Source organism: Globicephala melas, chromosome 11 (assembly GCF_963455315.2).
Source record: "Globicephala melas chromosome 11, mGloMel1.2, whole genome shotgun sequence".
Lineage (NCBI taxonomy): Eukaryota > Metazoa > Chordata > Mammalia > Artiodactyla > Delphinidae > Globicephala > Globicephala melas.
In genome coordinates, this window is record NC_083324.2 from 15,410,010 (window position 1) to 15,434,690 (window position 24,681).

The 24,681-nt window shown below is 39.1% G+C and overlaps 1 protein-coding gene across 12 annotated transcripts in view; it reads right to left on the minus strand.

The window, feature by feature from the left end:
• CHL1 (cell adhesion molecule L1 like) overlaps positions 1-24,681 on the minus strand; it is a 197,535-nt gene that overhangs the window by 33,347 nt on the left and 139,507 nt on the right. For 8 of the 12 annotated variants that reach the window (XM_030867749.2, XM_030867746.2, XM_060308878.1 and 5 more), the window contains 6 exons: positions 23,676-23,796; positions 18,941-19,125; positions 11,957-12,121; positions 4,163-4,303; positions 3,733-3,844; positions 2,179-2,345 (listed from right to left, as the gene is read on the minus strand). In XM_030867749.2, coding sequence (XP_030723609.2) covers positions 2,179-2,345; positions 3,733-3,844; positions 4,163-4,303; positions 11,957-12,121; positions 18,941-19,125; positions 23,676-23,796 — 891 coding nt within the window. Of the gene's footprint in view, positions 1-2,178; positions 2,346-3,732; positions 3,845-4,162; positions 4,304-11,956; positions 12,122-18,940; positions 19,126-22,182; positions 23,464-23,675; positions 23,797-24,681 lie in introns of those variants that run through there. The other 4 variants (XM_030867750.2, XM_030867748.2, XM_060308879.2 and 1 more) reach the window with 2 other exon arrangements.

Genomic DNA, 24,681 nt, shown 5'->3' on the forward strand with positions numbered 1-24,681 from the left:
GGGGGGGAAGGGTAATCTGGGACAAAGTGAGAGAGTAGCACTGCCATATATACACTACCAAATGTAAAATAGATAGCTAGTGGGAAGCAGGTGCAAAGCACAGGGAGATCAGCTTGGTGCTTTGTGACCACCTAGAGGGATGGGAGGGAGATGCAAGAGGAAAGGGATATGGGGATATATGTATACATGTAGCTGATTCACTTTGTTATACAGCAGAAACTAACACAACATTGTAAAGCAATTATACTCCAATAAAGATGTTAGAAAACAAAACAAAACAATATAAAGCTCAAACGTTGGTACCGTGGCTGTCTTGGAAAATGTCTGTTTCTTTATAATTGTTTCAAAACATATAATCCTTACTCTTAAGGACAATATTAAAGGCAGATATACTTTACCCCAGTGTGGCACTTGGTAATCCTCTCAGAAGCTAAATCTCATGAGCTGACCTCCAACTCCACAATCATGTTCTAATATTTGCTATCTATATGTTAGTCAAGAAACTGATTAAAAATTGAGGTGTTAGTAAAATTGAGTTTTTGATATTCCAAGCATGAAATCTGAAGAGGTTATCAAATTGAATTAATTTCAAGTGAATTACTAAACATCCTAATTCTAAATTTAAAGGAATCCATTGAATACTAATTGATACCATTTAATAAGCACTTATTTCATTTAACTAGACTCTGTGAAGAAGTTTACATTCATTGTGACATTTTACAACAATTCTATGAATATTAATATCTCTACCTTACCGAGAAGATAACTTAAGGTTAAAATGAAATTAAGTAAGGATACTAATATTTTCTAACTAGTAAGGGACTGAGCTGTGATTTGAACTCAAGGCTGGAAAACACCAAAGCTCATGCTGCATAGCCTCTTATTCAATTCCATTCCTGACATTCCTTTTTCATATGTGAAAAGTATGCCCTTAATTCTCATGGATACGGTTCCTATATAACCCTTACGTATACAATGGACATGAGAACAGACCAAAAGTTTATGAACGTGGCCTTCTCTCTGGCCACTAGCAGTTTTGAGGTCCACTTTGGGCCAAGCACTGTGTTGGGCAATAGGAATGTGAAGGTTCATTTGGATTCCAGACTTCACTCTCATTATCTTTCACCTGGCGGAGTTGCTTATCTTTGATCTAGCTTGGTTTTACAAAGTATAAAAAGAATCATCTTCATTGATGTTATAAGAGCATTTTAAAAATTGCACATACCACTGGAAAATGCAGAGAGACATCCACTATAAGTAAGCATCAATGAATATTAGTGTGCCTTAAAAATATAGTCCATGGGGCTGGCATGTTGGGTAACTTAGGGTATAGAAAAAAATACGACGGAAGAATAAAAGAAGGAAAGAAGGGTGTGCGTGTGTGTGCAGAGAGAGAGACAAATGTTAAGGTAGCAGTGAAAACAGATGATTAAACAAATATGTACCTGTTATCTAAGCAGAGGTAGTAGCAGGCCATGACAGTGACCTGTCACAGGAAATACAAACCCTCCCTCCATTTACTATAGAATCTTTCTATTCTTTGTGTTTCCCTGAAAAGGGTTCTCTGAGCAATTTTAAAATCAAAATACTGCTGATGCCTGTGGATCTGGGTTCCAGTAAGCCTGAATCTAGGTGCTGAGAGGCCCCTCTTTGGGACACTGACATATCTTGGCACATACTTAACTGTGGGGAGCAATTACACATGAAACAGGCTGCTTGAACAAGAGAAAAAATACAGAGCTGTTTATGACTCAGAAAGAGGACAAAACTCTGCTCACTTTGTCATGCCGGAGTCTTTACGAAACTGATCCTTTATGAGTTTATTTGTGAAATTTTTAGTTCAAAGAGTTAAATACTGGTGACATTACATTGAGCTGGTTATTGAAATAAAATAGAGTTACAGGAATACACCAAAATAGAGGACTTTTAAATATTGCCGGTCGTCCATCACCAAGAACACCTAGTTCCCTCTTACAATTGTATAAAGCCATGGACACGTCATCGACATATCCGATAATTCTTGTGAGGGTCGTTTAGATGAAACCCAATCTAGGAGTTTTGAAACAGTCTAAAGAAATTTAACAGATGCCCGAACTTACATCATATTGTTTCACTTGGGAAAATGAAAAACTGAAGCCATGTGACAATTCATGCAAAGTAAAAACAAAATAAAATTACTTCTAATATCCAAATTGGCTGTGACTGCTGTTTTTCCTTTAGCGTTTTCTACCCAACAAGAGTAGGAGCCAGCATCTTCTTCTGTGGTCTCGCTGATCTGTAACGTGCCATTCTCATGGAAATGATACCGTCCACCTTCAAGGGGTTTTGCTTCTTCCACCTTCTGCCTATAGAAAGTATAAATCAATGTGGGTTTGATAGAATCCTATACTCTTTGGCAAACTGGCGGCTGATGTCATTCAGTCTTATCCCTTCTTCAGGAGCTTAGCAGACCTTATGAAATGTTCCATTAGAGTTCACCATTTTTCCACAATAGGCGATAGGGTACACATCTTACCTGCCCAAATAGACTGTGACTGGAGGAAATCTGTGTCTGAGCTCTATGCTTCTGCTGTATTTATAACAGCGCTCAGTACCACTTTACATCTGTCCTCAGAGTTTAATAAATACTTTCTGCCTTACTGATGGTGAACCCTCTAGTTAGTCATTGCTTCAGGGTACTAAATGGGAAAGCTGGTCATTGAACGAGATAATGAACATTCTGAACCTCCTGCTGTCCTAGAGGAACGCTGGTCACTCAGAAATACTATAGGCCAGGAAGTCTTTCCTGTCCTGTGGACATGGATAACATTGACCCTCATCACCCAGAGTCATTTTCTCCTACATTCATCCATTTTCTAGGCATTTGCTGCCCCAGCTTGATTCTCCCTATGCGTTTCACAGTAAGAGGCTCCCAGAGAGAAAAGATGCAAAGGACAAAGTCTGGCTGCTGTTCACACGAGATTTTCCAGGGCGGGCACTAGGGTAAGGCAAGTGAGGCGCTTGCTTCCGAGACAAAATTTAAGGGTTGCCAAAACAAAAATCTCAGTATAATCAAGATAAATATTTTAATGAGGTATTTCTAAAAATCAAAAATAATACAAAAGAATCCACAATGAACAAAATATCCAAGTTTTAAATAAAGATAGAATCTGACCCTATACATGGATGACGTTGCCTTGCTCTCCTCATTCTAATCTCAGCCCTGCAGAGCCCTGGGGAAAATTATGTAAGACTAGTTTAACCAAGTTTTTCTAGTGAAGGAACAAATATGGTAGATTCATACAACGGTGTGTTTGAAGTTACTATACCAACTAATATATCGAAATTAAATTCAAAACACATGTTGACAAAGTTTTAAACATAGGCACTTGGAATGAAATGCAGACTTAACAATTATTTAGATAACACCCAAAACGACAACAGTAATGTATGACCTTAGATATATCCGTAATGGATACCTAAACTACCTATAAAATTGTCTTAGCAATCACTTCCATTTTTTGCTTTCCTTTGTGAGCAAAAATGGCTCTCCATATTTCCCCATGTGAGAGAATACTACAAATCTAGTCAACAGTGCCAGGAAAGGTAGGTAAGTAAGTATGCTACCTTAGTTCTCAGAGGCGCTCGCTACATGTAATAACTTGACACAGTGCAGCCTGTCAAGTGATGGATGAAGAAACAAGGCACAATCTACAACTGACATTCTCTTAAGAAAACCGTGTAACAGCTTACCAGGACACAATTGCCTCGGGTGAAGCAAAGAACTCACAGTGTAAGAAAGCACTGTACCCCACCACCGTGGCATAATTTTCTTCATCTGCAGTTTGTATCAATGGACGGACATCTATTGGAAAACAATATAAATGCAGTTTTAAATGTTCATATAATACAAGCAAATGTTTTTCTATACCCCAGCCATATTAATAAGGGAAAATAGTTGAATATCACAGTTCGTATTCTTGAATTGGAAAGTATCCCAATGCAATACATTTTTGGAAGTATAACTTTTAGTACGAGGTCTCATGCTCAAATGTAAGGTGAAAGGTACTTTGATTTTTCCCAACGTTTTATGTGCCAAGAATTCAATCTACTTGTGAGTATGACCGTGAACATTTTCCTGTAGAAAAGAGCAGACAAACAGTCTGCTCCCAAGTGTGCTTACCTACAACATCGATGTTGGCATTGGCAAGGATAGTGCCATGGACGTTCGAGGCTTCACACTGGTACACAGCAGTGTGATTCGGTTGCACATTGGTAAAACTGATTTCCCTGGGGGAGATGACATCACCAGAAAATGGATTTCCTACAAGAGATGAAAGACTGTCAGTGTGATAAAAAATAGAACCTAAAATATTTATACACTATTCATTAAACGTGTCACACAGTATTTATATTTTAAGACCAGTTTAGGGTGAATAAGAGTTCATTGAAGCCAATTCTTTAGAATTTCTTAACATCAACCATGATTTTTTCTTTCCAGACCCTTCTGCAATTTCAATCGTCCTTCAAGTAAGTATTTTTTGCCAAAATATGTGTTGATCTCTAGCTGTCTGCCTCTCCATACCCACATCCACAACAAAGATTCCACATTTTCTGTTTAGCACTCAAGTCCCACTATGAACTGAATCTCACTTACTCTTGTCATTGAAGTCCTGATACTGCCCAGCGTAAACCACATGATCAACACAGCTGGATCCCCCCAGTCCACCAATATTGACTGCTATCTTCCCCCTTGACATGTTTTTCCTGTTTCACTTCTCTGCCCTTCTGCAATTTTCCCATCTACACCATTCATTTCAATTGCCCTGCTTTGCTATTTAACCACTTCAGATAAATAGCTCATATATTTCATTTTCCCAGGAGGACTAAACTCTTCTTGAGAGCACAGACCAGGTTTTCTACCTTTTCGGCAATAAATCTTACCCCACTGCTTATCCATGTGTAATTCTGGAAATATCTTTTGCAAGTGAGAAAATCTAATATTTAGGGTACTTTATATATTTTTTTTAATTTATTTATTCATTTATTTATCTTGGCTGAGTTGGGTCGTCGTTGCTGCACTCGGGCTTTCTCTAGTTGCGGCATGCAGGAGCTACTCTTTGTCGTGCTGCACAGGCTTCTCATTGCGGTGGTTTCTCCTGTTGCAGAGCACAGGCTCTAGGCGCACAGGGTTCAGTATTTGTGGCACAAGGGCTCAGTAGTTTTGGTTCGCAGGCTCTAGAGCACAGGCTCAGTAGTTGTGGCGCACAGGCTTAGTTGCTTCATTGCCTGTGGGATCTTTCTGGACCAGGGCTCGAACCCCTGTCCCCTGAATTGGCAGGCGGGTTCTTAACCACTGCACCACTAGGGAAGTCCCTATGGTGCTTTAATTAAGGGCCAGTGGACTCTGTTGGATACAGCACATGTGTTATCTCATTAACTCTGCTCAGAACCTGCAAGATCAGCGCCAGTATGGCCAGTGAGCAGGTCGGGGGGACTGTATTTCAGTCCATACCACATCCTACAGCATTTAAAAAAAAAAATTTTATTTATTTATTTGTTGTGGTGTGAGGGCTTCTCAGTGTGGTGGCTTCTCTTTGTTGTGGAGCATGGGCTGTAGGTGCACGGGTTTCAGTAGTTGTGGCACACGGGCTTAGTTGCCCCGCAGCATGTGCGGATCTTCCCAGACCAGGGCTCGAACCCATGTCCCCTGCATTGGCAGGCGGATTCTTAACCACGGCGCCACCAGGGAAGCCCCATTCCCACAGCATTTGGCCATGTGTCAAAGCACGTGCCCTGCTCTGAAACTACAAACAAGAAGTGGGAAGAGAAACATATTAGCTAGGAATGTTGAATAAGGGGCACAAATGTTAAAATTTTTCATTTATGGGCTTCCCTGGTGGTGCAGTCGTTAAGAATCCACCTGCCAATGCAGGGGACAGGAGTTTGATCCCTGGCCCAGGAAGATCCCACATGCCACAGACCAACTAAGCCCGTGCGCCACAACTACTGAAGCCCACGCGCCTAGAGCCCATGTTATGCAACAAGAGAAGCCACCGCAATGAGAAGCCCACGCACCGCAATGAAGAGTAGCCCATGCGTGCTGCAACTAGAGAAAGCCTGCGGACGACAATGAAGACCCAATGCAACCAAAAAAAAAAAAAAAAAAAAAGAAAAAGTGACGATGCTAAGTTTTAGGCCATAGAAAACATTGAATATTACATAATAAAATATAAGATTTTTTTTAACATCTTTATTGGAGTATAATTGCTTTACGATGGTGTGTTAGCTGCTGCTGTATAACAAAGTGAATCAGCTTTATGTATACATATATCACCATATCCCCTCCCCTCTTGCATCTCCCTCCCTCCCACCTTCCCTATCCCACCCCTCTAGGTGGTCACAAAGCACCGAGCTGATCTCTCTGTGCTATGCAGCTGCTTCCCACTAGCTAGCTATTTTACATTAGGTAGTGTATATATGTCCATGCCACTTTCTCACTTCGTCCCAGCTTACCCTTCCCCCTCACCGTGTCCTCAAGTCTGTTCTCTATTTTATTCACGTCCTGCCCCTAGGTTCTTCAGAACCTTTTTTTTTTTTTTTTTAAATTCTTATACATCATTTTTCCCTCTGGGAGTGAGAAATAAATACATCTTTACACTTAACTGTGAGCTCCATGGGGGCAAGACCTTGTCTATGTGTTGTGCACTATGTTCCTAGTGCCTAAAGAGCAGCTATCACAGAGGAGGCAGTCAGTAAATATCTCTTGGAATGACTGAAACATTTTTGTTGGGTGGCATTTTACCCATGGCCGAAAAATAGCCCCTGAAAGATGGCCACAGTCTAATCTCTACAACGTGTGAACATTTTACCTTATGGTGCAGAAGGGACTTTGCAGATGTGATTAAGGTCAAGGACCTTGAGATTGGATGATTATCCTGGATTATCCAAGGAGGCCCAAAGGAATTATAAGGCTCCTTATAACCAGAGAACGTTTCCTGGCTATGGACAGCCAAAGAGAGATGTGACCACGAAAGGATGGTCGGAGAAACGCAACCTTGCTGTTTTGAAGTTGGAGGAAGGGAGCCGTGAACCGGGAATGTGGGCAGCCTCTAGGAGCTGGAGAAAACAAGGCACGGGTTTCTCTCCTAGAGCCTCCAGAAAGAAGCACAGCACCACTGACACCTTGATCTAAGCCCAGGGAGACTTGCGTTGGCCTTCCAACCTACAGAATTGTAAAATAATAAATGTGCACTGTCTTAAGCCACTGAATTTGTGGTAACTTGTTATGGCAACAATAGAAATTTGATACAACACCGTAGGACAATGTATCTCTTAAGAAGCATCAAGATGAGTAGCTCTTACAAGTTTTTTAACGTTAAAAAGAATTGTGTCTTTGATCTCATCCTGTACTCTCACACCCTACTTCGAATTTAACAAATTTCAGAGTAAACCCCATCATGCTGTTCAGTTCTTATACCATGTGCCCCATGGTAAACTGAGTCTGCATAGCATTACAAAAAGAAGAAATGAGACTATGGCCTCCTGTTTGGGTGACAAGTAACTAAACATTGCTCCAGGATGCCTTCTGGGATAGGTATGGAAACTGCAGAGTATTGTGGCATACAGACTTCCAGGAGCTTCCAGAATTCTAGAAAAATTCTAAAATTCTTTATCAAACAAAAACCACTAGTCCTGACCTAAGTTGTCTTTCGTCAGCTCAAAGGGCAAACATGCAATATAGGGAGAGAAACTTCAGCTCCGGAATTAATCATTTCAGTTCCATTTATGGCTCTAAATTCACTTGGGTTGTGTCCTCAATCAAGTAAGTAATGTAATCTCTGAGCCTCATTTGCCACATCTACAACCTAAAGAATAAAATTATCTCCTTTGCAGGGCCCACTAGGAGGCTCAGAAATATTGGATGCAAAGTATTTGAAAAAGGTTAGGCTTGTAATCAATAATAGTAATCATTTTGATTTAATTTTCAAATATTCTATATAAAGGATATGTAATTGCTAAAAATATAAGCTTAAAGAGATTTCAAACCCTTTAGTGATCCACTGTCATCAAACATCCCAATTATAAATGGTTATGACCTGTTGGCAGGGAAGCAAGGAGAGCTGTGGAAAGAACATGGAACATGGGTTCCAAAAATGTGGCTTTGGTCCTAGGTCTGCCATTACTCAGCTGTGCTATCTTGCATTAGTTTGTCTTCAGCCTTGATGTGCTCACCCATCAACAAACGTGTTGGCTCTATTTTGTATATAAATCCATAACCTACCTGTTACTACTACCAATCTAGCCCAGTATCTTTTAGGCAGCTCCTAATTGGAGTCATACAATTGCTTCTCCATTCAGAGGCCAGAAAAATTCTTTGTTAATAAATTAGATCCTGTCACTCTTCTGCTCTGAATAGTCCAAGAGCTGCCCACCTTACTCACAATAATATCCCAAGCGCCCTTTTGGACCTTCCCCTTTACATATGATGTGGTCCCTGCACCTCCGGACTAATCTCTCCCAGCACTGCCCCCTCCTCACTCACTTGGCTTCAGCCATACTGCAGTCCCTGCTTTTCCTCAACACTCCAAACACACCTCAGGTCTTTACACTCACTGACCTCTCCGCCCTGAAAGCTCTTTCATAGGTAGTTGCATAGCTGCATCACTCTTCTCTTTCAGATCTCTACTCCAAGGTAAATAACCACAAGGATCTTACTAGTACTATCTTAAAATCGGAGAGCAGCTCTAGGTCCTGGACTTCTCCTACACCCACCCCTTCCCCAGCTAGTTTTCACTTTACCACATTGATGTGTTTATTTGTCTACTGTTTATCTCTCCCTACTAGAATGTCCAAATCATGAGAGCAGGGACTGTCCGTTTTATTCACTGCTATCTCCCAAGCAACAAGGCCAGTGCCTGGCACAAAGAAGGCATTCAATAAATATTATTGAATGAAATAATCAATCTGTTAAATATGAATAATCGTACTCCCTTTAAAAGGCTCATGTGGGGACAAGGCAGTACGTGAAAGTTCTTCGTAAACAGCCAAATGCTATTCAAATATAAAATTTTATGATTCTATGTTCCAGAAAATCTGCATTTTTTGTTTTAGCACCCTTAACATTCTTTATAAACAAAAGTTATTTTCATTTCTGATTTACCTGAAGTCTTATTTTTCATTTCTTATTCTGTTCTCTAAAGAGATGAGGAAAAATGTCTCAAATTGAGGAAACTAATAATGAGGGCTGAGGTGTCATCAACAGATGAATGAATAAAGAAAATGTGAGATAACTGCTGTATTTAAAATGGACAACCAAAAAGGACCCACTGTAGAGCACAGGGAACTCTGCTCAACGTTATGCGGCAGCCTGGATGGGAGGGGAGTCTGGGGGAGAATGGATACCTGTATATGTATGGCTGAGGCCCTTTGCTGTGCACTTGAAACTGTCACAACATTGTTCATCGGTTATACTCCAATATACAATGAAAAGTTAAAAAATAAATAAATAAAAACAAGACAGATTCACAAAAGCAAAAAAAAAGTAGAAAATATGAGATACATATCTATCTATCTATATATATCACACACATATGCACACAATGGAGTATTATTCAGCCATAAAAATGAAAAAATCCTGTCATTTGTAACAGCCTGGATCACCCTTGAGAGCATTATTGTAAGTGACATAAGTCAGACAGAAAAAGACAAATACTGTATGATCTCACTTATATGTGAAATATAGAAAACAAAACAAAACAAGCTCATAGATACAGAGAACAGTTAGTGGTTGCCAGAGGATGGGCCAAATGGATGAAGCGGGTAAAAAGGTATAAACTTCCAGTTATAAAACGAATGTCATGGAGGTATAATGTACAGCCTGGCAGTAATAGTTATTAAGACTGTATTGCATATTTGAAAGTTGCTAAGACAGTAGATCTTAAAAGTTCTCGTCACAAGCAGAAAAATTCAGTAACTCTGTAAGGTGACAGACATTAACTAGACTTACCGAGGTGATCATTTTTGCAATATACACAAATGACAAAAAATTATGTTGTACACCTGAATCTAATATAATGCATGTTCGTTATGTATCAAACAAAAAAAGAAAAGAAAAAAATTTTCAGAACTGTTCATTGTTTTGCCAAAGTATTTGTATTTTAAATAAGTAGGCACATTCTTTCTTCTGAAAGCTATAACAAGACAGAATTGAAAGTGATTTTGTGTTGTTATCTGCTGAGAAAGTAGATATGGTCATACTGTTATTTGACAATTTCTAGATTAATAGTCATAAGCTTGTGTGAGTAATAGATATTTTAAAATAACTATCATTTTAATTTTCAATCTCATCATCGAATATGTTCAGTTAGTATTTGCTTATCATTGACACTGTACCTATTGTCATACAAAGAAAAATGAAACAGATGCATTTCTCAAAAATAACAATGAGCACTAAGGCTTCCTGAGTATTTGCTACGTGAAAACAATAGTAAACAATACTTTGGAAGTGCTTTTTGCATGGCAGTCACTGTGCTAAACATTCTCTGTGTGTGTCATTTAATCTACATAAAAATCCCCAATGGTTGGTGCTATTTTCATCCCCATTGTACTGATGAGGAAACAGGTTTTAAGAGGGTCAGTAATACACCAAATCACACAGCTAGTAAATGGTACAGCCTGAATGCAAACAAAGACCCTCTGGATCCAGAGTTTATAAACTTTCACAATGTTCTACAGATAAGTAATATCCTACTTGGTAGACTCCATCGGTCTCTTTCAATTACAACCAACTGCCATTAGTTCCATTTTGCAGTTGAAAACCTAAGCTTCAGGAGATTCCCAGCTGTATGATCTTCAGCTGTTTAGTGAATCTCCCCAAGCTTAGGTGCACAGCCTAGTTGGGACTCCAGGTCTATATGTCACCAGGATGCCTGCCCTGATACGAGTGGGTCTAGGGCAAAGGAACTAATAGAATCAACACACATATGTGTCCATATTATAAATGCTCTAAATCAAGCTGATCAATTGACCAATAAGATCTGTTCTATTATCCTACTTTAACAAAGACATTCAAAATGACCAGGGACGGGACTTCCCTGGCGGTCAAGTGGTTAAGACTTGGCCCTCCAGTTCAGGGGATGCAGGTACATCCCTGGTCAGGAAGCTAAGATCCCACATGCCTTGCGGCCAAAAAACCAAAACAGAAAACAGAAGCAATACTGGAACAAATTCAATAAAGACTGTAAAAATGGTCCACATCAAAAAAATCTTAAAAAAAAAAAAAAAAAGACCAGGGCTCTAGGTTCAAATTGAGGATTTGGGACTTCTTGGAGCTCTGTGCTGCAACACAGTGGAGTAGGGAGATTAGGCATTCAGCCCTGGTCCATCCCTTCTTTTCCACGCCCAGCCCATGTGGGAAGGGCTCAGAGCTGACTGCGCAGGGGATTTTTCTGGTCTTGGGTTACTGAAGCTTTGTCGAGAACCTGCAGTGAGCCAGGTTCAGGCTTTGCATGTCACTTTGGCCCTGTGGACTTCTCAGATCACGGAGATAGGCATGCCATAGCAGGTCCTTGTAACGAGCAGAACCCAGTGAGGAGTTCCTGTTGCCTGGATCCAAGGGAAGTCCTAAATTCCAGCCTGTGCTCTCAACCACTAGGTCCCTGTAGCTGTTTCTTCTCAGGGAGAGGAACCTTCCTCCTTGGATGCATCCTCTGTATCACTCAGTTGTCTTATTTTTTAAACCTTATTTTTATATAATTAACGTAATAGCCCCAAAAATATTATTTATGGCTTTTCCATAAATCTCAGCATAAATCAAATTGCTTTGAAAGATGCAATTTTGGATTTCCTGGTTAGACCTGTCTTGTCAGTCCAGCCACTTACCAACTCCACTTTAGCCATAACGAGGGTGTCTAAACACTGTGTCCCAGCAAACCACTGCCTTCAGCAGTGCCTCACAGTTGGTGTTTTCACTTACTCTCAATTGGGAAACCATTGACTCTCCACTTGATTGCGGGCTCAGGTTCTCCTTCAGACTCACACAACAGGATACCACTGCTCCCAGTGCTGTACACGCCACTCTGAGGTTTCTTTGTCCAGCGAGGGGGCTCTGGAGATAAACTGAAGAGCTCATCAACATTTTCTATATCACAGAAGGTCCAAAAATGTTAAGGGCTGTATTTCTAGTATGCACCAGCAGATGGCAGACACAACAAAGTGTTTCACACTAGCTGTTTTTCATAAATGTTCTCTAAGGCAAGATGGGCATTGTTTTTGCCTGGAATAAGGTTTGTGTGTGGTTATGTGCTTTTATGCGTGTGTGTGTTGCAATCTGGAATCTTAGCATGTGTAATACAATCAACACACTAAAAGTAGTTACCTACAGTCACTGTATTTAGCTACACGAGTATCTATCTCATTACAGAAAATGAAGGAGGGGTAAACATGTGAAGTTTATTGAGTGCAAGGCATCTAAAATGGCTCATATTCAAGAAATATATTTTGAAAATTTTTTAATGAAATTAAAATGTTCAGCCGTTATTTAAAATATTTCTTAATTAATGACTCTATAGCATTTATCTGTCCATATGTAATTATCTATCTTAAGAATTTGGGAGACATTACTTCCTAGAATTTTTTTTTTTGCAAGGGGGTGGTAGAAGGAATCCCAAAACCAATATTTACCTTTTTGCCTTCAAAACAATGGAGGAAAAGATAGATTTAAATCATACACTTGTATCTTTCTATGCCCTAACGCTCCAATCTTATAATTCTAAGCGGTGTGTTTCAGTATAGAAGGAGACATTCTTTAGTGCAAACATTACTGTCATGTTTTGTCACCTTAAGTATATTACTATGTCAGGAGTGAAGAAAAGATTCATATTAGAGCGTAGATGGTTTGGATAATTTGATTTCAGAGAAAATTGCACAATACCGGTAGGTAGTAATTCCCATCAAGTGTTGCTTATTTTCCCTAAGACATTTCTGGATTTCTATTTTTAGTCAAAAAGGAAAGTCTTTAAGATACATATATGTATAAGATGAAAAATGTCATTTAAACAATTTTTTAAGGAAAAGAGGGATTATGTGGGGGGAAAAAGTCTATAAATTCACCAGGGAAAACAAAAATATACAAATATCCTAGCAAGTTTAAGTCCAAACAAGAGACATGGCTTTGTAATTATTCAACAGGGTGTGGACTTGTTAAATTCCAAGTTATATATGTGTCTTCATAATCTACAATTTGTAAATATTTAGTCATTAAGTTTAAAATGCAGTAGTCCAAATTATAAACTGCACATGACCTCCGAGGTGAAGGGTTTTAGCTTTTGTGTGTTTGTCTGCATTTTTTATGTGAGTGTTACTTTCTTTTGGTCTTTTCATATAACCACAGTGAAATTAAACATTTGAGTTAGAGAAAAAACATGAAATTTTTCCTATTCACAGTAGAAAACTAAGACTATTGCTTTCAGAACATGTAAAAATACAGGAGATCATGGGGATATAATATATAGCATGGTGACTATAATGGATAAATAATACTGTACTGTTTATGTGAAAGTTGCTAAGAGATTAGATCTTAAAAGTTCTCATCACAAGAAAAAAATTGTAACTATGTGGTAATGGATGAAAATGACACTTATTGTGCTGATCATTTTGCAATACATACAAATATCAAATCATTATGTTGTATACCTGAAACAAATGATGTAATAAGTCAATTATATTTCACTAAAAATATTTCAATAAAAATAATAAAGGATACCATGTAATTATGACCTTTCCCTAAATCTTTATGAAAAATAAAATCAAGATTTCCATTTCTATTCTCATCCTACAAATTTCATTAATCCTTCGGTACACGGGCCTCTCACTGTTGTGGCCTCTCCCGTTGTGGAGCACAGGCTCCGGACGCGCAGGCTCAGCAGCCATGGCTCACGGGCCCAGCCGCTCCGCGGCATGTGGGATCTTTCCGGACCAGGGCACGAACCCGTGTCCCCTGCATCGGCAGGCGGACTCTCAACCACTGCGCCACCAGGGAAGCCCTTAAAATGACCATCTTATGCAACCATTTCACCTTACAGATGGAGTACTGAGCTTTGGAGAAGTCATCTAACTTGCCCAGGGTCACCAGGAAAAGAAGCCCCACTTTCTGTTCTTGCCTTTCCATGGACCTGCAGACCTACTGGATGATCAGCACCGAGACTCCGAAGTAAACGTGGTGTTATTTCTAACTCATTACTATTTCACTAATTTGGATCACAGGTAGGAACCAAGGCTAAATAGCTTTACCAACTTTCACTCTGTGCTTCGAAATCCACGCTTCTGCAACAGCTATCAACTGACTCAAGAGGTTTTGCGTATCCACTAGAAATCATCGTTAAACTGTACCTGAACCCTTTCTCATAAGCTTTGTTTATAAATGTTTGAAAATTTGTTGTTATGCTTCCCATCCCTGTTTCTTCTGAAGAATTAATCTGTTCCTGAGCAAAGGTAGAATTGGCCATGCAATGTGAAAGGGACTTCAAGCCTGTCTTCTTCAGAGCATCTTCTTCTTGGGCCTGTCACGCCACTGCTCTCAATTCCAGCCCAGACTGAGAATCTCACAATTGGGATCCGTAGTGAGAGCACCTAGACTAGATCACCAGAAGAGTGATCTCTGAAGAACCAGGGCAGAATTGTTCTCTTTCTGATGACTCCTCTGCTTTGTATAAGCGAACAAAATCTGCCACCCCAAAATATTTCTTTGGCATGCAGATTACTTTGAGCTGGAAATAATCAAGGCCCAAAAGACTCAGGAAGAAACTCTGACCTCCCTGCTAACCGCCTAAGATAGTTTAGCTAGAAAGCCTGTTTCTGGAAGAGAGCTACTACAGAAATATCTGCCAAGAACATGGGCCAGTTGTGGTAGGGGGAGCTCTGCAGGGCCTAGAGATTAGAGTCCACTCTGTGGCCCAGCAAACATCTGCGTACCAAACACTTGCTCTACCATCTCCAGTCTTCCTTGGAGATGCTGTCCTGTCCCCCTCTGAAGTCCCAAACATGCTCTTTTGTCTTTAGCTGAAGACAGTATTTAAGATGAGGCTTGGGCCATTTGGATGAGTTACTCAGTTTTTCTGGCTCTCTCCCATGTATACATATTATTACACTTTTGTTTTATTCTCTCCTGTTAATCTGTCTCATGTCAATTTAATTCTTAGATGAGCCACAACAAAATAGAAGGAAAGAGGAAAATTTCTTTCTACCCGACACTGGCACAATGAGAACAGATGCTCGTGGGGTAATTTTCAGTTGAACTGAAATGACTGATCCCCAAAGACTCCAGTGAAAAAGGCATAGAGAAAAAGGAAGGGGCCTTGGACAGGAGGGAATCACTGACTTCTGGTCATTCACAATCTCATAATTTCATACCTTGATTGAACATATTTACCTCGTTGCTACTTTGTTGACAATAGGACGCATGGTGAGCCTGAGGACACGGGTACAGGATAGGAAACGTCTGGTGGCTGAAGTGAGGCTAAGGGCATGCAGGGACAGAGAACAGATTTTTCCAGAGGTTGGAACATGCAACCCTATTCCTGACAGGTAAGATCTATTCGAAAGGATGAAAAAAGGGCTCAAGAGAGAAGAATGATTAAAATGGAAAACTCTGAGAGAAAACAACATCACTGAACCCCAGTCTTTTATCTATTATCCTAAAATCTATGGTAACTGATGAGGGCTTCCCTGGTGGCACAGTGGTTGAGAGTCCGCCTGCCGATGCAGGGGACACGGGTTCGTTCCCCGGTCTGGGAAGATCCCACGTGCCGCGGAGCGGCTGGGCCCGTGAGCCATGGCCTCTGAGCCTGCGCGTCTGGAGCCTGTGCTCCGCAACGGGAGAGGCCACAGCAGTGAGAGGCCCACGTAACGCAAAAAAAAAAAAAAAAACCAAACTAACAAAACAAAAAAAATGTTAGCTATGGTAACTGATGAAAGCAACTTATGTTGAAACTTTACTCATTTAGTCATAATTGTAAATTAAAAAATAAGATGATAAATTCTCTCACACTGCTCAAAACTGAGATGCAAATGTCTGAACATGTAGAATGTGATAAGCAAGCTAATTAGAGATGTTTTTCACTAGACAGAAAGCAAAATAAAACAGGAAATTTGGTACCTATGAAACATACAACACAGGTTATTTTCTTATAACAGATTTCTATAAAGTATCTATATCCTAACAAATCAAAAATTATTAGGTTCAGCAAACTTGAGTTTCATTGCAGCTTTCTGGAAATAAATTTATTTGAAAATGAGGCTTTCTTAAATCGATCAGTGACTGAATTGCATTTGAGTTCATAACATCTTTTTAAAATGCAGTAAAATTATGGGTATATAATTATGTATAAATACTTTCCTATTATACTTACTAAGTTTCAAAAGCCTTACATGATAACAATGTTTGTGCTGTAAACTTTTGTACCGTGACTTTATTTAATCAGTGGAAATGGGACTGTGGTCATACTTTGATTTCTGGATTTGGACAGTTTTAGATGCCATTTTAATAGATCTCTTTTCATTGAATGTGTAATATATTTAGACCATGGATTCCTAGAAAGGATAGATGTGCCTCAGCAAGACATCCCGGCTGTTGTTGCTTATACATACTATAGGATTTGAAAGTGCAGTTTGTTTTCCTATTTAGAATGTTGTAACCTAAATTACAGAGTTTGATTGTGTTTAGTAATAAAGAAGAAGTATCACAGATATAGAGAATACAGTAAAATACATGCTTTTACTTAAGCACAATGAGTGTTTTCAGAATGCGCTAGATTTTCAAAGTTCACAATAACATTGCTCTTTTCCTATATGGCTAATCCTTGTTATTTGAGTTTCCAAGCAAGAGACAAAGAAAGGGAAAGAAGAAGGTGCAGCAAGGCAGAAGAAAATTGAATGAAAGTGAACTCATCCGTCCATATGATTAATGAAGGATATATTTACTGCTTTCACACTTAACAGAAAAAAGACTTCTTGAGCTCAGTTTGCTTTTCACTCGCATGGGTGAAGAAAAACTCCTAAAACATACAACTGAGGGCTCATTTAGTAGTTTCTCATTAAGGATAAAGGATTAAATGTTCCTCATAAAAACATTATTTACATCTCAATAGTGCTAATAGCTGTTTTATGAATAGTGAGGACAATTTGTTCGGGAAACCTATATTCCTTTGGAGTCCTATAGTCAACCTTTTAAATTGTGTAATTAATTTTACATCCTTGATCTATTTTTTCCTTTTGCAACCTTTGCAGTTCTTTTGAAAGCTTCAGTCTTCTAGTCAAGAAAACCATGGCCAGATTGTTAAAATATTCAGCTACCGTAGCAATGTTCCAGCCATCTGGAAGGATTTCTAATAGTCAGCAATTCGGAGTACGAGCAGCTAACGGTGAGACCTGTCTGGTTCCTGGGTATGTGCTGGCGGGGGCGGGGTCAGGAGTTACAGAAACACACCCCTGTTGCATGGTATAGCCATATTATGTAGAGGCATCAAACGATGACTAAAATTAGAGAAAAAAAATAAATCTCTCAAACTCTTCCTCTCTGAATTTCTTAGTGAATAATTTAATGTCAGAGGAATATGTCACTGTCGGCAAATGTTGCTGTTTATCCATAATACTAGGCTTTCTCCTTCCTATACAGGTTTCGCTTGTGTGGAACTAAGGGAAATGATATTCTCATCTTTGGTTCTTCATTCTTCCTAACTTAACCAATCACACACGTTGAGAGAGGTCTTGGAAATACACTGCTCTTCCAATCAAACAGCAGCATGATTACAACTTATCTTAACATTTACTTGTGAATATAATTTGTGTCTGAGTATTTTTTTTTCCACTAATTAAAACTGTGGGCCTTTACTTAGGCATTCCTTGTGCAAAATGAAGCTTTAAGAGGTGAACTTTATTGGAATAAAAATGGAAGCCTTAGAGCACCAGTTCACTAAACGGAAACCTGAAGGAGACCATTCCTTTCAATAGTTAAGCCTACACAGCACTAAATAAGTACAAATGCAGTCATCATCCCATTAATTTGATCAATACAGTCAACCAAACCATACACAGAAACCTCAATGTGATCAGAAGCACAGAAAATAGTCTGCATCAAATTCACAGGATGACTAGGCAACCTTTACATCTGCCCAGCAGGCAGAACCCTGCTGTCTACATATTGTGGCTTACCATCTTTTTAAATGGTGACATCATCACCTACTTATTTCTATGAGTACAATGAACAAGAGCCCAACTTCTATTGCTCAAAAGGCTTGTTTACAGAAAGATGACTTGAATATAACGTGTTTTCCTGGACCTTTTGACAGAGAAATAACACTTACACCATACTGTCTATGTTTCTTTCCCCATTAGTAACATATTAAACATCATCTGAACCCAAGATATGGACCCCAAGATAAGAAAGAACTAAGACCATAATTTGTCTGACTCCCTCAATTCATTGGTGAAGAAATGGACGTTCAGAAAGGTGAAGTAAATTGCTCAAGGACACAGGACGTTAATGACAGGACTGGGAAAGTCCAAGGTCTCTTCCAGGCCCATCATCATACTTTCTCCCATGGTAAGGCTTACTTAAGATTTCATATTATGCAGTGTCACATGTATATTAAAATAAATTTTTCTTCTCATAATATGGTGATATAGGAGATTAGGTTTAGTGACTATTCAAATAAACAATGGAAGTCATCTGTGTTCAGTCCCTAACCAGAGATCTTTTCTTGTCATTTGTCCCTTCTATGTGGCTTTGTGGGGTAAATGACAAACCTGATTAATTGAAGTGTAATATATTCCATTGCTTTCTCTAGAATTAAAAGTTGAAACAGCTTAGCTGTTTTAACATATATGCATTAGAGGTCAACTACATATGGATTCCTTTTTTTTTTTTAAATAGAAGAAAAATAAATCAACGTGGGAAACGTACCTTCTACTATAACATGAAAATCATGAATGGCTGATCCCAAGAAATTGTTGGCTGTGCAGCGATAGTTTCCTTTGTCCCGATAGGAGACATTCTCTATCTTCAAAGTTTTGCCATAATTTTCTTTTGTTTCTCTTCCCTTTGGTAAATCGCCTCCCATTTTGTTCCAATCAACCTGTGGAGTTGGTCTGTGAAACAATACATAAATGATAAACATTTATTTTAAGTGAAAAATAAAAAGTAAAGAAATCCACAGGACACATCCCTCACTGTGGTGCTTTCAGGTCTGCACTCAGAGTTCCACAGAAAAACATCAGGCTTCCCAGTGCACAGACCTGCCCACCACCATCCATGGTGAACATCAGGATTGGATCAAGTCTCTTTCATTGCAAGCTCCTTCACTAAGCTGCTTCCTCAGAAATCCTCTATTTCCTCTACTGAGAGGGCTAACTCCATGTAAGTGCTGAATAGATACGGTTAGATGAATGACAGATTACTGGGCCTGTAGAAATATTACAAGGTATTTTTCAAGTGTGCTATCTCCCTGTGGGTGGTTTGAAAGGGCCAGAAATAACGGCCCTCTTCCCTAGAAGAGTTTGAAAAACATGATGAAGTAAGGCCCAACAGCGAGCAGCGGGAAACTGTGGTACCCCCTTTAATCCTTATGAAGCTGATATTGGACAATAAGACTCAGATGTAGGGGCCCAACGTGCTGTCTGGAACAAGGAATAGCTCATTATAGGGCAAGGTGGGCTCTGCAGCACAGACCTGGCCACTCAGGTAGCTTTCCACCCTGATGGGGAATACACCAATAGAGGAATGAACCAAATCTCCCTTGCTTAGAAAGATTAGATCACCCAATCAAAACAAACACGTGATAAAAGAACAAAACAATAACCAGACTGATAACTTGTCACACACAAACACAGTAACATTTTTCCACCATATTTGGGTAGAAAACAAGAAGGAGGAATCAAGCCAGCTGCGTTTAAAACAGAAAAATCCCATCTCATGAAAACCAGACAATTGGGAGAAGTGGGACCCTCTAGACTTTTGTGATTTAAAAATGATGTGGAAAACACTGATGCCTGATTTTAACTGATGGATTTTTTTTTTTTTTTTCTCCTCTTCACTTGGGCTATATGACTGAGTGGAAGACACTTTTGTTGCTTTTATTGATGATTTTTTTTCCTTCCCACTATATTTCTTTTTATCATTAATACCTGAAAGTTATTGAGTATGTTCTAAATGTGGTCATTATTATCATCATTTTACCAGTGAGGATTCTCAAGTTCAAGAAGTTAATTTGCTTAAAGTCACTGGGGTAATAAATGACACATTAGAACTTGAATTTGCCTGACTAAACTTGTTCTTTTGATCAATGTGTTCTATTTTATTTGTGCTTTTCCAACTCTTTTTTTTTTTCCTTTCTAACCACGTATTCTTGGAATATAGGCTTGTAGGGAACTTAGTTACTAGTTAATAATTGAACAATTCATATTGTCTGTGTCAATTATCTTAAATTGTATTGTTAGGAGGTGGTTAAACTAATTCAGTTATTATGCAAAAAATATGAGAGGTAAAGATGAAGGTCTTTTACACACAGCTAGTCTCTTCTCCTTCCTTCGAGGCTCAAGTACTTATCAGCCTTACAGATCTGGAACCACTACCTTTTATTTTACCAGGATTACGGTCCATGGCACACTTCTGCAGGAAACAGTAATGATGCTCAGACAGGCAGTTGTGAGAGTATGTTAGCCGGTGGCTTCCCAAGCACACCACCCAACAGGATGCATAACCCACGCCTCCTAACTGCTTGCTTTGCACTCCATCTGTCAAAATGGCCATTTGCCAAATTACAGGGTGCTCTGGACCTCAGTTGCTCCAAATCAGGAGTTTTTCGTGAGTCCATGCTTTAATAGTACAAGCATCTCACCTGCTGTAAAATCTTTTTTTTTTTTTTTTTTTGGTTAGGCCTTGGAAACCAGTCTGATCCTCTAATACCTATTCTTTGAAAGAACAGGATAAAATGATTATCTGTAAGTATCATATGACTATGAGACATAATTCATCTAAGGACACATCTATACCATTGCAAGAACATCCAGCGATATCCTTGCTAATTTTTTTCTTTTTTTTAAATTTAATAAGCATTTACTAACAGCACTAGAACAATAAATTTTTGAAGGAAAATATATTGCTTAATCCATTTTTATACATAAATATACACCATGTCATCATCTCAAGCTCTTGTTCAGGTCTTTGCCCAGCCAACTTTAATTCTTATACTTCCTCTGTTTGCAAAAGAATCGTACGTAGCTTAAACTCGTGAATTTACAAAACAGAGAGAAAAGAGAGAAAATTTGAGCCCAACAGTCAGCAAAGGGAATTTGCCTTTAATCCTACTGAAGCTTTCACAGGGTGTGACTGAGTGTGCACTGGCCCATGAATATGGTCTTTTCCACTGAGGGACTCACTGTCTGCACTTCTTCTGGGGAAGGAACGCTTTTCTTTTCTGAATGAAATTCACAACATCATTTTAACTATTCTCAGTTTCCACCTTACAGAATCTGTAGAATCTGAACCCTTTCCCTGTGAAAGCCTTCCCATTTTACTTAATAGTATCAATATTTTCATTATTAATAGCCATTTTCTGAAACATCTACTATAACCCACTTCTTTAGATTCAGGGGTAATGCCATCCTTTGTTCATCCTGGCTTTAACTGAACAAAACAGTTCATTTGCTTGAAATATGCCAAAGAAGTTAAATTTAGAGAGAGTTTAGGAGACAAATAGGATCGAATCCCAGCCTCCACTTCATACTAAGTGTAGAGAGGTGAATTCAACTCTCTGGCCTGCATTTGCCTAAGCTGCAAATGGGAATAACTGTCATGAGAAACAGTGAGGATAAAATGAGCTAATGTACATATGCCAATGCCTAGAGGGATGGGATAGGGAGGGTGGGAGGGAGACACAAGATGGAGGGGATATGGGGATATAAGTATACGTATAGCTGATTCACTTTGTTGTACAGCAGAAACTAACACAACAATGTAAAGCAATTATACTCCAATAAAGATGTTAAAAAAAATGAGCTAATGTATGTAAAGGGCAAAACGTACCGCCTGACACATAGTAAAGAGGACAATGTCCTTGTTATAGTTATATTTGTTACGGCACTTTAAAACTTCTAAGGAGAAAATTTTTCAGGTACTCTAAAAGTTTTACAATGTATCACCTTCACCTGAAAGGCAACAGGTCAGCCAGGATTCCCAACCCAAACCCACGATGAGTAAGAAGAAACCACTTCAGGTGAAACGCTTCTGACAAGGCATCAGGCATCCTCAAGTTCCCGAAGACAACACATATTGACGTTCACTTTCTTCTTCTATATTGCTCCATGACATTGCATTTTCCAAAAAGCACGTGAGAGCCTTTCTATTATATTGAAGACAATCCATATAGTTGCCGGCACACTCAAGAGGTAAGTTATAGCATTTGTGAGAAATAGGAAAAAAGGATTACTGACATATTCTCCCTGCCCAAAGAGTCAACCAAGAATAGTGACGAACTCTGAAAGAATTTAATTTCTACCACTATAAACGCATATGTATAAGAACAAAAGAGTAGGCAGTTACCAACATGATTCAAACTGAACCTGAGTCTTTCATCTCCTCACATAATACAGAGACCAAATTCCCAAACAGAGGCCATGTCCCTGCACGTCTAATTAATTTACGATCATACACTTTGGCAATTTAAGACAGATAAGCAACCTGAATATTTCTGCTGGATGGAAAGAGAAATTTACAAAGCTTAGGGGTTGTAAAACCATTAAAATCTGCTCCTTTTCTTCATAATCCAATTTAAAACCACCCATTCAGAATATACGCTGGATTATGAATGAGTATGAACTTCAAACTTTAGTCCATGAACCAGACGCCCAGCTATGCAAAGCCCTTAGTTTACGAACTGATTATGTAAACTTGGGTGCTAGGAAGGTGGAATGTATTTTCTCATGGTATTCCCAATGGCAGGAATGGGTATGTGGTGGTAAGCATAGAAGGATGATGATAGGAAAAAGGTGACCTTGTATGACCAAGTATTAACTAAGATGGTCCCTGTTTACGTTGACTTACGGTAGTTACTCAATAAAGTCACAATTTCAAGAGGTGACCAAGCGAAGACTCCTTAGCCTTTACTTGGAGGATTTGGAAAAGTGTTATTTCTTCAGTCGTGAAAAAAGTGTGGTTCATGAGTTCTGATGTAAAACTCTCTTAAATTGCATGATCTGGACCTGCTTGTGTGCAAAGGACAGGTGGGTGAAATAACAGATAAACAGGGCTCCGTGGAACCTGAAAAGACATTAACAAGCAGGGGCAGGACAATACAGCAGAGAGACACAAACCTTGCACTAATAGTGATGGGCAGACTCCTTATCAACCTCATGCTCTAAGGATGGCATCCCACTGCTGACTGAGCCAAGGAGAATGCTGTCACTGACACCTCCATTCACACTTTCACCAACTGACCGAGAGATCTAATTATAAATCAATCTCAGTCACAGCCTGAAATCTGCAGAATGAAGTGCAGATTACTTTCTCCAGGGATGTAGTAACAGGATTTTTTTTTTTAAAGAAATCATTTTTAAAGATGCATGCAGGCACACCCTTCACTGCTACCTTATTCTTTACAGAACACAACGGAAAAAATCAGGAACGGGGTCAAGTTACTCACAGGCCTTCAGCAAAACACTCGAGCAGCAGGGTGTCCCCTTTGAGGATGGTAACGGACGACTCACTGCCACTCTCCGGAGAAGGCAACAGTAGTCTGGGTTTCCTCTGCTTGATTGAATTCGCTACAAAGCAGAACAGAAAAGGCTCAGATTTTTTTTTTTCCAAACTAAGAAAAGTAAACTCCTTTGGCACTCAATCTTTCTTAAAAAATATTTAACCATATGGACCTATGTGTGTGTATGTATATTTACACACACATTTTAATTTATTTTCACACATTTACTTCACACGTTTTTCACACATTTTAATATACTCCCATTTAAATAGATTCCACTCATACCACGAAGCATGGGTTGCCCTTCAGATGCATTAAGTAAGTGTTGCATCAAGTTTTATGAAGGTTATGATTTAACCCACATCTTCAAATTCAGAAGTTCAAACACTGTTCAAGATAATTAGTTTCTTGATGAAAGCCCTTAAGTTAATTGACAGTCAATGGTTTTATATTCTACATTTTAATCATACATGTTCATGTTTGATGGCCATGTGTATTTTTCTTGAATTTAAATGTGCCTAAATATTTGACAAGCTTCCTGGGCCCTGCACCCAGAAATTCTGATTCAGGAAGCCTGTGGTGCACACCAGGCATCTATGAATTTATCAAGCTCTTTAGGTGACTCTACTTGCAGTCTCAGGCCCTCAAAGACAAACACTGTTGTAGGAAAGACTCAGAAGCATTCTCAGTAACTGGGTAAGGAAATGTTCCATTTCTTATTTTCCTAAGAATACTTTCAAATACAATGGAAAATGAGGAAACTTCCATTTTCAATGCAAACTTTGATTTCATTTCCAAGTGTTCACACAAATTATGTTTCACATCCAATATCAATGTAATTTGATGCGATATGCAAAGAGTAAACAGGTGACGTGCTGTTGTCAGAGTAGAAGAATGAAAATTACTGGCAGCTCTGTGTAGCCTGCTATAGCTTCCTTCCAAGTGTTTATTT